The sequence below is a fragment of the Narcine bancroftii genome, chromosome 8, assembly GCF_036971445.1.
Source record: "Narcine bancroftii isolate sNarBan1 chromosome 8, sNarBan1.hap1, whole genome shotgun sequence".
Taxonomy (NCBI): Eukaryota; Metazoa; Chordata; class Chondrichthyes; order Torpediniformes; family Narcinidae; genus Narcine; species Narcine bancroftii.
In genome coordinates, this window is record NC_091476.1 from 34448006 (window position 1) to 34462156 (window position 14151).

The 14151-nt window shown below is 40.4% G+C and overlaps 1 protein-coding gene across 10 annotated transcripts in view; it reads left to right on the plus strand.

Moving 5' to 3' along the window:
* The window catches only part of diaph2 (diaphanous-related formin 2), a 569879-nt gene that overhangs the window by 14084 nt on the left and 541644 nt on the right, over positions 1-14151 (plus strand). For 7 of the 10 annotated variants that reach the window (XR_011343048.1, XR_011343047.1, XR_011343049.1 and 4 more), the window contains exons 2-3: positions 11168-11200; positions 13614-13790. Coding sequence is in view for 3 of the 10 variants with exons in the window: in XM_069893430.1 (XP_069749531.1) it covers positions 11168-11200; positions 13614-13790 (210 nt within the window). In the remaining 7 variants the exon portion in view is untranslated. Of the gene's footprint in view, positions 1-8956; positions 9045-11167; positions 11201-13613; positions 13791-14151 lie in introns of those variants that run through there. The other 3 variants (XR_011343051.1, XR_011343050.1, XR_011343054.1) reach the window with 3 other exon arrangements.

Genomic DNA, 14151 nt, shown 5'->3' on the forward strand with positions numbered 1-14151 from the left:
TTTATAGTTTAATTGGCAATATATTGAAGATTTTGTTCTCTAATCTCAATAAATTTGAATAATACTTCATTTCAGAATTAAAATTATACTTGTCATGCTTGCATTGAAATTGATTCTAAATTTCACACTGGCATGCATCTTACCAACTGTAAATTGGCTGTAATATATCAGGGCATGGTAGAATCTGGATCGTGTTGATCACATTAAGAGGAGAATAAATATTGGAATCATGTAGAATTAGAGTAAATGGGTCGTTGATGGTTGGTGTGGAATTTGTGGGCTGATGGATGGATTCCTTTCTGTACTGTACAACTCTGACTAACAGTTTCAGGTGCTGTCTCTGAAAGCAGTTATTTATTCATTCCTTGGCTCTTGAAAATGTCCTGTAGTTCATGATTGTAGAATGTGTCAAAAGGCAATAAATTATTTATGCATGGACAATAGCTGTGTAATCAGCCAGTTTATTTAGTTAATGGCTCATTTTGTTTCAAATGGGCAAACATAATCCAAGCGTAAATTGGCTCATGAAACAAGATTTCTAAGCATGGATGTGCAAGTACCTACCTACCATAGCTAATGAAGGCCATAAGATAGCAAACCAAGTTTAGACAGATGGAGTAGAACAGTGGGGCATTAAATTGAACCTTGATTGTTGCATAAGGTGGCAATGTATGTTTGGAAGGGAGTATTAAATTTTAATTTTATTTACAATATGGTAGAAGCCCATTCTGGCCATTTAAACCTGTAATGCTCAATTACACCCAAATTAACCTAGAGCCCTGTTGGTTTTGGAAGGTAGGAGGAATCCAGAGCACCCAGAGAAAATCCACGTACACATGGGGAGAATGTACAAACTCCTTACAGATGGCATCATTTTCGAACCAGGATTGCTGGCGCTTGTTGGAATTTAGGGGTTAATTAATCATAGAAAATATGTAGAATATATGCTTATGTACTATTCATTTTGTATATATGAATCCAATACTATGTAACAATTTAATATTTACCTCATGGTGAAGGGAAAGAGTAATGTAAGTAAGGGGCAGCCACAGTATGTAGCAAAGTTGGCTGATTACAGTAGGTTTAGAATTGCCTGCTCCCAAAATACAAAAGAGAATATGTATGAAACTATTTAGTAGGAAGGTTAAGGCAAAAGGAGGTGTTGATTAGCACAGGAGACGATGGCCAGACAAGAACAAAGAGAATCCTGACAGAGACTGTCAGAAACAAAGAGAATGGAATAACTCAGTAAGAAGGCTAAGACAGAAGGAGGTGTTGAGTAGAACAGAAGAACATGGCCAAATGAGAACAAAGAAATAATTAGAAATATCTGGGGTATGAATTGATTTCTGATCAAAATAACAGGATATTCTGGCCTTGACGATTAAGATGGGAGCTCTACACCCCAGATATCTGCAGAGCAGGAAATTACTTGTGATAAATCTTATGCAAGAAATCTAGCAAAGAAAGCCAACTTTTGTTCTGTATGATAAAGTTGAGCTATATAAACTGTAGAGACTGGACAGTAGAGGTCAGTCTTGGGGAATAGCTCACTGTGCAGGTGACTTCACCAGAGCTCGGTTAAGCTTTATTCTTGTGCTGTGTAATAAACTGATTGTTGAACCGAATACCTTCTCCTATCACTTCATTCAACGAGCACGCTGGACTCAGACGACACCTAGACTAAATTGAGGGTAGGGTAAAGCCAGAGTCCGACACTAGTCATTAGATAATAAACTTGAAAATAGATGAAAGATGCTTGACCCATCTGGGATCATCCTTTGAGAAAATGTCAACAGTGCACCCTGCTACATTCAAATGGTGAGAAACATAATAGGCTGCAGATACCGAGACCGTAGTAAAAACACCGAAATGCTGGAGAAACTCAGCTGGTCTATTCAGCTTCTACAGGAGACAAAGATCTATTGCTGATATTTCGAGCCTGAGCCCTTCTTCAAGGAAAAACTCAGAAAAGGCAGAATGTCTCAGAATTCAAACAATGGGGGAGGAATCCAGACCAACAAAAGGTGTTAATTGAATGTGATAACAGACTAGATAAAATTTATCATGCCTATGTAAAAGGAGACAGGGAATGGAGAGACAATGGGGGAAGCAAGGGGGTGGCGGTAACTGAAAGCCAGAGAAGTCAATATTAATGCCATCCAGTTGGAGGGTGCCCAGTTGGAAGGTGAGGTGTTGCTCCTCCAATTTACAGGTGGTCTCAGTCTGGCATTACATGAGACCATGGACAGACATGTCAGCAAGCCAATGGAATGGAAAATTGAAATGAGTGGCCACTGGGAGATCCACGCTATTGCGGCAGACAGAGCTGAGGTCCTCAACAAAGCAATCTCCCAGTCTTCATCCAGTCTCTCTGTAGAGAAGGCCACAACTGGACCATCAGATGCAGTAGATAACCCCTGTCGATTCACGTGAAATGTTGCTTCACCTTGAAGTACTCTTTAGGGCCCTAAATGGTGCTGAGGGAGGAGATATGGGTGCAAGTGGAGCATCTCCTGCAGTCACAGGGGAGGTCCCAAGGGACAATTGATGGGGAGGGAGAAGTGGAGAAGGTAGTCATGGAGGGAGCGGTCCCTGCTGAAGGCAGAGGGAGAGGAGGAGGGGAATATATGTCTTGTGGTGGGATCACTTGGGTGGTGGCAGAAATGGTGAAGGAGGATATGTTGTATGTGGAGACTGATGGGGTAGTAGGTGAGAACAGGATGAATCCTGTCCTTGTTTGCGTGGGGGCGGATGGGGCCAGGATGATATGTGGGTGAGTACTGAGTTGATGGTGGTAGGTGGAAAGCAACATTGTTTGAAGGAGGACATCTCTGATGATCTGGCATTGAAGTTCTTGTCTGGGTGCAGATACAATGAAGGAATTGAGAGAATGGAGTGGAATCCTTACAGGGGACAGGGTAGGAAGAGGTGTAGTTGAGGTAGCTGTGGGACTTGGTGGTTTAGAGAAGATATCTGGTGAGAGTTCGCTTCCTGAAGAAAGGCAGAGTGTTGCTAGAGATGGACTGTGAATTTGAGGTCAGGGTGGAAGCTGGCAACAAAGTGGATGAAGTCAACGAGCTCATCATCGGTACATGAGGCAGCACCAGAGTAGTCATCGATGTGGTGGAGAAAGAGTTGAGGGGGTTGCCAGTGTAGGCTTGTAGCATGGATTGCTCCATGTAGCCAACAAAATGCAGACATAGTTACCCCTTTAACCTAGAGCAGGTGTGATGAGTCAAAGGAGAAATTGAGGGTGAAGACAGGTTCTGCCAGCCAGCGGAGGGTGGTGGTGGGGTGGAACTGGTTGTTTCTATTGTCCAGTTTGTCAAATGGTGCTATTGTTTGCACTTTAATCTTTGGTCTTCTCTGTGTGGGTCTTGATGAATGTTGTATTTAAGTTCTTTGTATAACATTCTAAATCCACATTAAACTTCATTCATTAATGCATCTGTGAAGTTGGAACAACAAAGTCTGTGTTTAGATTGAAATATGAAGCACTAATTGATAAAGGCAAATAATTGTAACTCAGGCAGTAATCCATACTATTGATAGTGGTCCACAACAGCTTGAAGAACAATGGATTGCCTTTCTGATTGTAGTAGGCTAGCACATCCTCAGGGAGGGGTCTAATGGGAATATGTGTGCCATCGATGGCACCAGCACACATTGGATACTTCCATTCTGCAAATCTGCCCATTGTTTCCTGAAGACGTGCATCACTCAGCAGTTCAACAAAACATTTAAATGCTCCAGTAACTTGCCGTGCCAATGCACACACAGTGGCCACACAAAAATACAATTTATGTATTTATATTTTCAAGGGGTAGCCCATCACTACACCACCACACAGCAATGATAAGTTTCAGCCTTGGTTCCAGAGGCTGTCGCCAGTTTGTTGTCTTGTGCCTCAGTTGTGGCTCTGAGTTCCAATACAAAATCAAAATTGGCCCGATACATATGAAAATGACTTTCGCACTCATTTTTATCAAAATTGCTGAGGACATTTGACCAGAACACAGGCCAAGATATCTTTCTATCTGAGAGCAGCGTGATTTGACTCACAAGAACTAAACGTCTACGACATCCAAGGTCTGTGCGCCTTTCTGCCTCAAACATCTCTCTGTTTCTCTTCAATTTCTTCAATGTATTTCTGATTGCACAAACACATTGCTCTCACGAATTGCATCCATCTGCACATCATAAAGTTGTGTACCATGCACAGGAACTGTGCTTGCCCTTAGAGTAGTAATCATATTCATGGCTAGTAACATGAGCACATCAAGATCTACCGCCATTTTTTGTCTGGCACATATGTTTGACATCACACTAGGTGCCAATGCTGTAGAGTTGCACGTCCTACCTCTTTTGCTCCCAGAATGCTGGTTTGCTGTATAAAATGACACACGAACCTGGTATTATGCTGGCTTTATTGATTATGTGTAAACGACCAAAGCTGGCTTAATACCAGATCTTCCTTGCAGCAATATCACGGGATTTCTGTGTGGGGACTGATAACCAATTAACGTTTATTCTGTTAATTCTGGAGTAAACATTTAGACTTGGGCAGATATACAGTTGGAATGGTGGATAATTTAATTTCAAGACCAGCAATCGTTATTTTGGGTCCAGAAGATCATGCTTGTTTTGTTTATTCTCAAATCTATCCAAACAAACTGAATTGAATATTTTCAGAAATATAGCAGGTTAAGTAAATTTGAATGTATATTCTTAAATGCGAGATGGAATTTGTTACAATAGATTAAAATGCTAAATGTGGCAGAGAAAGATGGCAATTTTCCATCCGTCAAATTCTTTACATTCTTGAAGATTTGTTTTCTCAAGCTTGCATCTACACTTGGCTTTCAACAGCAACTGAGCAAAATACTGGATGGGCGTCGTATCATCCAAGAGGATCTTAACGAGGATAATTTTGAGTTTGCTTCCCTTAATTTTAGACATGACCAAACCAGTTTCAGGCTGTCTTCTCTGGATTGAGGGTGACTTCAATCTGGTTTAGTGGATTATGGGGGTTCAGACCTTTCGGATTGGGGTGGAGATAGCTGATGTGGAAGCGGGGAGTAGCTTGAGTTGAATACTTGGACTACATGTGCAGGACTTCTGTGTGCTCTTTATGAATAGTCTCAAAATTTTCTTGACTGCTGCTTCTCCATTTAGTGGTGAAGGATTCAACGTTCCAGGAGTCTCTGTGGATGTTATCCTTTTTAAAAAATTTATTCTTCACACTGTGAACCATATCAACTAAAATATGTACAAACGTTTCTCATTAAATTTACACAGTGGCATTTTCTCCCTTTTCTCCCCCTTTCCCTCCTTCCCCTCTTCCCACCCCTTCCAAAACCCATAAATATTCAACATGTACAATACAATAAAACCATAAAACAATATCTTCACACAAAGGAAAATAAACAAGAAAAATGCATCATCTATTTGTTATACACTGAATCTAGTCATTTTGCCTTATCATTTGGGTGTTATTCTTTTCAAGGAGCTTTGGATACATCTGAGTACCCTGTTACTGCAAAGCAGCTAGACCTGCTCCAAGGAAGGCTCCCTCACCTCCAAAGTACATTAATATTTGTGCGTTCAGAGTATGTGAAAGTTTGTTTTTCATTTTTTTCAGTTAGATTGTTGTAATATAGTTCCTGATATTCCATTTTTAATTAACTCAACTCAAAATACTTTTTGTTCTTCATTAAACAATTGGTAACCATCACCTGGAGTGATGACCTCAGCATTTGCTGATCACTTTGCATCTTGCTCTTCGATATTTCACAAGTTATTAGTCATGTGGTACAATGAGCCAAGATGCTCAGTGAAACAATTTCCCAATCTGTGCCCAGCCTCTCTGATGTAGAGAAGGCCACAAAGGGAGCACCAGATGCAGTAAATCACTAGTGAAGTATTGCTTTACTTGATAGGCCCCCATGGTGAGGGAGGAGGTGTGGCCACACGCAAAGGTGTTTGGGTGGGGGGGGGGTGTTATTGGTGAGAAGGGATGAGTGCACAAAGAAGTCATGGAGGGAGCAGTCCCTATGCAAGGCAGAGAGGGTAAGAGGTGTCTGGTAGTGGGATCCTGTTGTAACTGCCAGAAATTCTGGAGGATAATGTGTTGGATGTGGATGCTGATGGGGTGATAGGTGAGGATAAGGAAGATTGTTTTTGAGTCTAGGGGCATCCGAGATGCAGGTGAGGGCTGATTTAGTGGTGGAGGGGAAGCCACATTCGTGGAAGAAGGCAGACATTTTCGACGATGTAGACTGGAATACCTAATTTTGGGAACAGATGCAGTGGAGATGGAGAAATTGAGAGAAGGGGGAAAAGAACCCTTGCGGGGGACAGGGTGAGAAGAAGTGTAGTCACGGTAGTTGTAGAAGTTGGTGGGTTTGTAATGCATGTCAGGGGAAAGCTTGTCTCCTGAGTTGGAGACAGAGATCCAGGAAGGGGAGAGGTGTTGTCAGAGATGGACCAGGTGAGTTTGAGATCGGGGTGGAAGTTGGCCACTAAGTAGATGAAGTTGACAAGCTCATTGCATGTGCAATAGGCATCCCTGATGTTGTTCTTGGTATACCGGAATAAGAGTTGAGGGCGTCTTGCCTGTATAGGCTTGCAGCATGGATTGCTCCACAAAGCCCACAAACACATGTAACTGGGACCCACATGGGTACCCATGGATACCCATTTGATTTGGCAGAAATTAAACTAAAAAAGAAGTTGTTTAAGGTGAAGACACGTTCTGCCAGGTGGAGGAGGGTGGTGATGGAGAGTGACTGGTCAGGCCTATGGTCCAGAAAGAAGCAAAGTGCTTGAAGACCATCTGTATGGAGGGGGTAGAGGTATAAATTCTTCACAGATACGATCTATTAGTATTTGCAATGTTTTTTTTGAAGATTTCCAACTTTCTGTGAATTATTTACCTTTAGGGACTGCATAAGATTGACTAAATTAAGAAGTGGAGCATTTTCATTATCTGCCTCAAATGATATGTGTACCAATAATTGACCAAGTCCTGGAATAATTTGATGATGGTTAGTGTTGAATTTTTGTGAAGAACTGGATAGCCACATAAGCAATTTTCATCCAATATTGATTTTTCCATCAGCTGAATTAGTTGGAAATATTTTCTAAGCCCAATCTAAATTAATGGGATGATTTTTGGGTCTTGAACAATTTTTGATCCTTGCCATGAGTACCAAATGGCTTTCTGTTGTGATCATTTCCACATCCTCAGAGTAGAAATATGCTGCTTTGGCCATCAGTACCTGCTGGCGACTCGAAGAGAGGAACACATGGAAGCTGCAGGCTGCTGGAGACTGCTGTTGGGAGATGCGCCGGGCTGTGGACTGCGAGACCGGCTTGAACTGGCAGGAGGGGTACCAGGTATCGGAACCTGGATGCGAGGGGGTGCAGTGGGCACTGAAGGGTCCCTGATGGTGTCAGAGGTTTGGGTCTGGAGCTCGGGTTGCAGAAGCACTGGAGAAGAATCTATGGACACGGTGACTCGGGGGTGTGGGGTGGGTAGAGGGAGGACACTCTCTTTTGCTTCTCTTTCTCTGACTTTAAGAGGTGCCCAGGCAATTTCTGCTGGTGGTATATCTGTCTGCCTTTAAGCAGGCAAAAGGGAATTTCAGGTAATAAGATACTGTTTTATTACTATGACAATAAATCGAATCTTTAATACAATTCCCTTTCCTGTACCAGATATCGATCAATCTTAAATATATGCAGTGATTAGCCCTCTGAGCTTTCTGTGGCAGAGGTTCCATAGATCCCACCTTCTTGATGATGCTTTAACACTTTTCAATCCTAAATATGTTCACCTGTATATTTAGACTGCTATGCCTGGTTCTGGAAACCACAGACAAGGAAGCATTCTTCCCTGATCCCTTCCTTGAAGGGATACCTGCACCCACACCACCTCCCTCTCCACAGTTCGAGGTGCCAAACAGACCTTTCAGGTGAAGCCACACTTCACCTGTACCTCTAAAGAACTCATTTAATGCATCCGGTGCACCCTCTGTGGCCTTCTCTTCATAGGAGAGACTGGTTGCAGCACCTCCTCTCTGTCCGCAACAAAACCGACCTCTCGGTGGCCTACCATTTCATTCTGAGTCATATTCTCAAGCTCACATGTCTGTCCATGGCATTTCACACTACCCCACCCTGACCATCCACAGATTGGAGGAACATTGCCTCTTTTTTGTCTGGGCACTCTCCAACCCCAGGGCATGAACATCAAGTTCACTACTTCCACTAATCAGCTTGCCTTGCCCCCCCCCCCCCCCCCACCAAACTAGTCATTCCAGTTCCTACTTCCTTTCTCCACCTAGCCTAAACTCCTCCCCCCACCTCTTCCTGCGCTCTCCCCAATCATCTCCCACCCTCACTGCACCCCCTCCCCCTTTTCCCTTTTTTTTGGACATCTCTAATGTTCCCTCACACCTGGATGGTTTGGAATGATGATCGTGAGGGGTCCAGATTATGAAGGGTGGAATTAGAATAGAAATCCCTGTGGGATGAGCTGGAGCCTGACACCATTGCGGAGAAAGGATATGGAAATGAAAGTGAGTTTTAATCAGCATGTTATTAAAGAAGGTGGCAAAGAGAAACTTGGAGGATTCACAAAGCAAAGGAACAAATGGAATGACAACAGCAGAGAAGAACTGCAATGTTAGAGTTTGTGTGACTAGTCCAGTTGTTTTTTAGTCACTTGTTGATTTGTAATGGGGGACAGTGATGATACCTTTTTGAACTCTTGATGGTCACGTCCTTGTGTGACATCTGTTATTTGAGTCATGCACATTGATGTACAATTCTAGTTGTTCACAAACTCAGAATAATTCATTTGTCATTGTCTGTGAATGACATGTGGCATGGCTGGACCAGATCATTTGAGCTTCACTTTAAAATGTTGTCTCGTGCCAAAGTTTTTGCTATGTTTGGTGCTGTCAGCTACTTTGAGATGCAGTGAATGAATGGAATTGGCTGAAAGCTTGTTTCATGTGGTGATGGCAATCTCAAGAGTAAGTCTAGTTCCATTGTTCACTTCTGGCTGAATGTGATTTGTAATTGATTAAACCTTGTTTCAAATTTTGCTGTGTGTGGGGATGTTTGAAATAGTCTCTTGTTATCTTTTTACATTGTTCATAATTATTTGCTACTGAGCTTTGACCTGATCCATTGTTGTGGGATAACTTGGCACTGTATGTTGCATGCTGTTTTAGCTGTTTAACAAAAAAATATATACAGTGATGCTAGTTCACCAAATTGATGTCTCAATTTGGTATACTTGGTATGTCAAATATTCTTTGAATCTGAATCTTTGTTGTAAATGGAGCATGAGGGATAGGCTTGTTCATGAGGTAGCAGTTTATGGAGATGAATAATGATGCATCATCTGATATTCCATAGGACCACTTTGCATTCAGAGGTGTGAGCTGCCAGATCTCTTGGCTCTCCTACTTTGCACAACTGGACCCTGATGAGGATATTCTCTGAAAACACTGGTCTCTCTCACCCAATAACTTTGCAGTGATCATTTCCACAATGCCATCGGACTCTAATGCATCTACATTTGATAATTGGCAAGTTCAAATCAATTCATGTATGATGTTCACTCATTGCCTGTTGCAGGCACAACATCAGCCATGTCGTAAGTTGTGGTTGACTATATGTTTTTGCAGATGCTGCCAAGTTGCTATTATGGTCAGTGTTGAAGTTCACCCCAAATCCTGTTCTTGATGATACTCTGTGCACTTTAAGGTTTCTTTGTTACATAATAACACACAAAAATGTAATGTATGTGAAATACTTCAACTTTTGTCTGTGTTATGCAAAGCAAGAGTCGTCATGAGAATTGCCTGACATCCTTCTAACAAGGAGAGAGGGAAGCTAAAGAGTCCCTTCAAGAGTCATTGAGCATCCCTGGATTTGCCTTGAGGCCTCTCCAGACCCTTGTTCGTACTATTGGCACATGAGCTCCAGATCTAAACCTCCAATATGATCATATTTTGCTACATTTGATGCTGTACAATGAGGAAATCTAGTTCAATTCAGTCAGGGAGGGCAGTAGGTGGTAATTGACATCTGACTTGATGCTATGAGCCCACATGGGTGTCACTGTTAAAAACTCCCAGGCAATATTCCCCTTCCCTATTTAGAATTGTACATGTTAAGATGAATTGCTTCTGCCAGTGGGGTGAGATGTATTTTGTAAGTGTGATGGAGTGATCTGTCATACCAGTTATTAATCTGTGGGTATGACTGTAGCAGGTTGTTGAAACAGCAGTCAGTGCTCTGATGTATGGGAGGAATATTTTTGAAGGTCATTTGTGACAGCAACAATTTTGTTTCATTTCCTTGCTGAGATTGTTTTCTGCTGGTCCATACAGTTGTCCTTTATCTCATCAATGCGACACTGAAAAGCAACTTAATGGCTTGTTTCCCAGGACAAATGAGTCTGAGATGTTGCTGATTGAGAACTCAACATTTTCCCAATTAGGGAAAGTTGGTTTATTTCCTGCTTGAAGGGCGTATGTTAACCAGATGGTGTTTTCTGTCCCTGTTGTGGTAACCATCACTGTTGTACATGGAAAAAAATATCCAAATCATAAAAAGACCTCATTCCATGGCTACTCTATTGTGATCTTGACCTTTGCCAATTCCATTGTTTTATTATTCCTGCATCTGATTGCAATGATTGTTTCCTGCTTAGTGTGGTGGGAAGAAATGTTTAGTGATCCAGTGTTCTTGATGCATTGGTATACTTCAATGGCAAGTTTTGTTTCATTTTACTTGGAGGAGTGGAAGATGATTGAGGTTTTTGAAGATAATTTTCCTACTTTTGGCATGCTTCATTATTGATGTGCAGTACCAGTGACATTAACTTTTTTTTGACCAGACAATATTTGCTGCACAAAATGTTTATCTAATATTATTTCAGTCCAAGTTGAGAATTCCTTGTCCAAGAAAACTCTTGTCGGAAATTGTCATGAGTGACTTAAAATTGTTGTGGTGGTGTATTTTCTGGGCCTGGACTCCCATTTCTTGTTTCAATAATATTGATCCATTTGTTTAAAAGATTTAAACAGTGGTGGTTATATTTTAGATCTGTGGGTGATGTTTTCTTTTTCTCTGCCTTCTACAGAACCTTAACATAAAAACTTTGGCGGATGATGTGGTAAGCTTGTTCTGAAATCTACTGCTTTGTATGTGCCTAAATCACTAAACCCTGCATGCTTAGAAAATTGTAGGTCTTGACATCCCTTCTCAATAGTTATGCACATAGTTCTGTTAACTGCTTCAGACATGGTTTGTCACTCATTAGATAAGTTGATGCATTTCCCTAGTTTTGCCTTGTGTTCTAATTCAGTTCTCAGCATGCTGACCAAATTAACCCTCTAAGGAACTAGAATAGAATAGCTTTGTAAATTATAAATTTTATCTTTATGACGAATGCAATGAATCAAGTAATGATCCCAAAATCAGGTTTAAAATTGCATAATGAAATGAAAGAGTGTCATCTCCGAGACATTTTATGACCAATTTTGCTGTCTTTTGAATTTGTGTGACTGGTTTCAGCAGATCCGTCCGGTTGTCTTTTCTGCTTCAGTGTAGTGGTGATTAAACAACTTAGTGGCCCATTTTTAAAAAAAAAAAATTTGTGCATAAAGTAGTTAGCATTAATTTCAAGTTGAGTATCTTGAACTGCAGTTGCAGTGGAAACTTGACCACTGTAGAAGTGGTAATAAGTTGGTAAGTTGCATTAAACAGGAAAGCACTGCAGAACCAATTATAAATGGATTTTTTTCTGCATTAGCCACTGCACAGATTCTAAATTTGTCAAAATTGCATGTATCTGGAGATTTATATTTATCAAACCAATGAATAACTTGAAGCTTTAAGACATTCTGAGATTGGGTTGTTGGACGATGTATCTTAAAAATTATTTTTGGATAGATTTTCCAGGAGAATTTTACAAACAAATGAAAAGATGTTCCAGGTTGAGCTTACTGAGAAGAACCTCTCCTTCCAAGTATCTTGAATTGATCAAGATAATTAAAGCGACTGTGCTGATATAGTAGTTTATGCTGCTGCCTTGGCCCAAGTTCAATATTGATCTTGTACTGTTCATATGGAGCTTGCATGTTCTTCCTGTGGCTGCATGGATTTCTGCTGAGTGCTCCCAAAGGTCTGGTGGTCGGTTCACTGACCACTGTCTAAGGCCATTCATAGTAGGTAAATTGTATAAGAATCAAAGGTGAATTTGCGAGCCATAAGAGGAAAATGTTGCAGAGTGTCAGGAGCATGTATCCAATAGACCCGTCTGCAGATATAACATAGATTGTATCAATTAACTTACATGTTCTAACTATGCATGCAAACTGGCACAAGGCACTTTATACTTGAATTTAAAAAAAAAACTATTCTTTCCTGTCAAATGAGCAGTTAAATTTTTCATAATGCATGTTTATGGTGAATTTGTTAACAAAAACATTTTAGAATTTTCAGTTTTAACCCGGTAAGTATTTTGTACTTCATTTTTATAACCTATTTTGAGTGTTTTTCTTTCTCTCAAGAGTTCACTATAACTAGCTTTGTAAAGAACAGTCAGGCAACTTGCCACTGGCATCATGAGGGGGTGTGGACTGCACTGAGTGACACCATTCGAGGACATGACCCCAAAATGACTGGCTATAGATTTTTTAATGCAGTATTTCAGCAGAAATTTATGGTTAATAAAAATATCCCTGTAGTTCTAACAAAAACATTTTTTTGTAAGCCCATCTTACATGTATCAGTATACCTCCAAGGTTAAAACTCTATGCTAATTTACTTTTTGAACCTTCTAATGCACTCCGGTCAGAACTGTCATTATTACCCAATTACAATGACACTTTGAATCACGTGGTTTAGTCTGCAAACATGTGCTGTTTTTGTTGCTGCTGTGCGTATGATATATTTTAGTGCTTTTTAATTTTGTTTATCTTGCTACTATTGCCATTACATTCATTGATCTACTGGAATTACGATTTACAAGTAACACTGGTACAAAAAAAGTTAAAGATTCTGTGTGGTCTGACATGGGAGGAGGTCCATGGTTTTTTTTGGGGGGGGGGGTCACACCATCGCACTGGGTGACACCAATCCTAGTGATGCCACTGCAGCATGCCAATTTTGTATTTGTACGAATGACTTTTAATTTGATTGTGCAGAAAATAAATCTTTCTAATAAGGTGTCCAATGCTGAGCTTCATTAAACTTGTGAAAGTAGACTGAGTTAAGAAGATAATGAGCGATCGAGGTAATTTTCCTCACTGCATTGGACTCTAATCTAGTGACAGAATATAAAGAAGTTTTTAGCAATCAGAAAGTCTTTTGGACAAATCAGATTTGTCCAATGTAATTTTATGAACAGTTACTTTTTAATTTTCTCTGACAAATTTTGATTTGTTAATGGATAAAGACTGTCTATAGTGTTGGCATAGAAATCTACATGATTTTATTGGAATGTTCATAATGGAGTAGGTAAAGGAATTATGATAAGAGAATAACATTGGAGTTAAAGTTGAAATTTTTGTTAATTTTGACAGCGTGACAGACTAACCAGCTTCCGAAAGTCAACTGCAAAGAAAGAGAAACCTCACATTCAGCACCCTACTGACTCCCAAGCAGTGATGTGTGACTTGCCATTGGCGCAACCTGTGTTTGAAGAGTGTTTCATGAATCTTTCTGAGAAGGAGATTTTGGATCTCTTTGAGAAAATGATGGTGAGTATTGTGACTTGGGGTGGGGAAAAAATTGGCCCTTTGTTTAACTCCATTATTTCTGATGCTTCACCGCTCAAATGTTTTTGGGTATTTCCAAGTTGAAGTGGATTGATAGGTCAATGTCCTTTGTTCCCAGAGAAAAAGATGGCAAAGAGATGTAATATGCTGCACGATAAATATTCTTGTTAATCAAAACTTACTACTGTTTTTTTCAAAATTTTGAACTATTCAATTTTTAAATTTTCCTGTGGTTCAAATCATGAAGTCCTGATAATTCGATAATAATTTGTAGCTTTAACTAAAGCAATGCCTATTTCATGATACGCTGTTCTCGTCAGATAGCTATTGATTATAGTAGAAT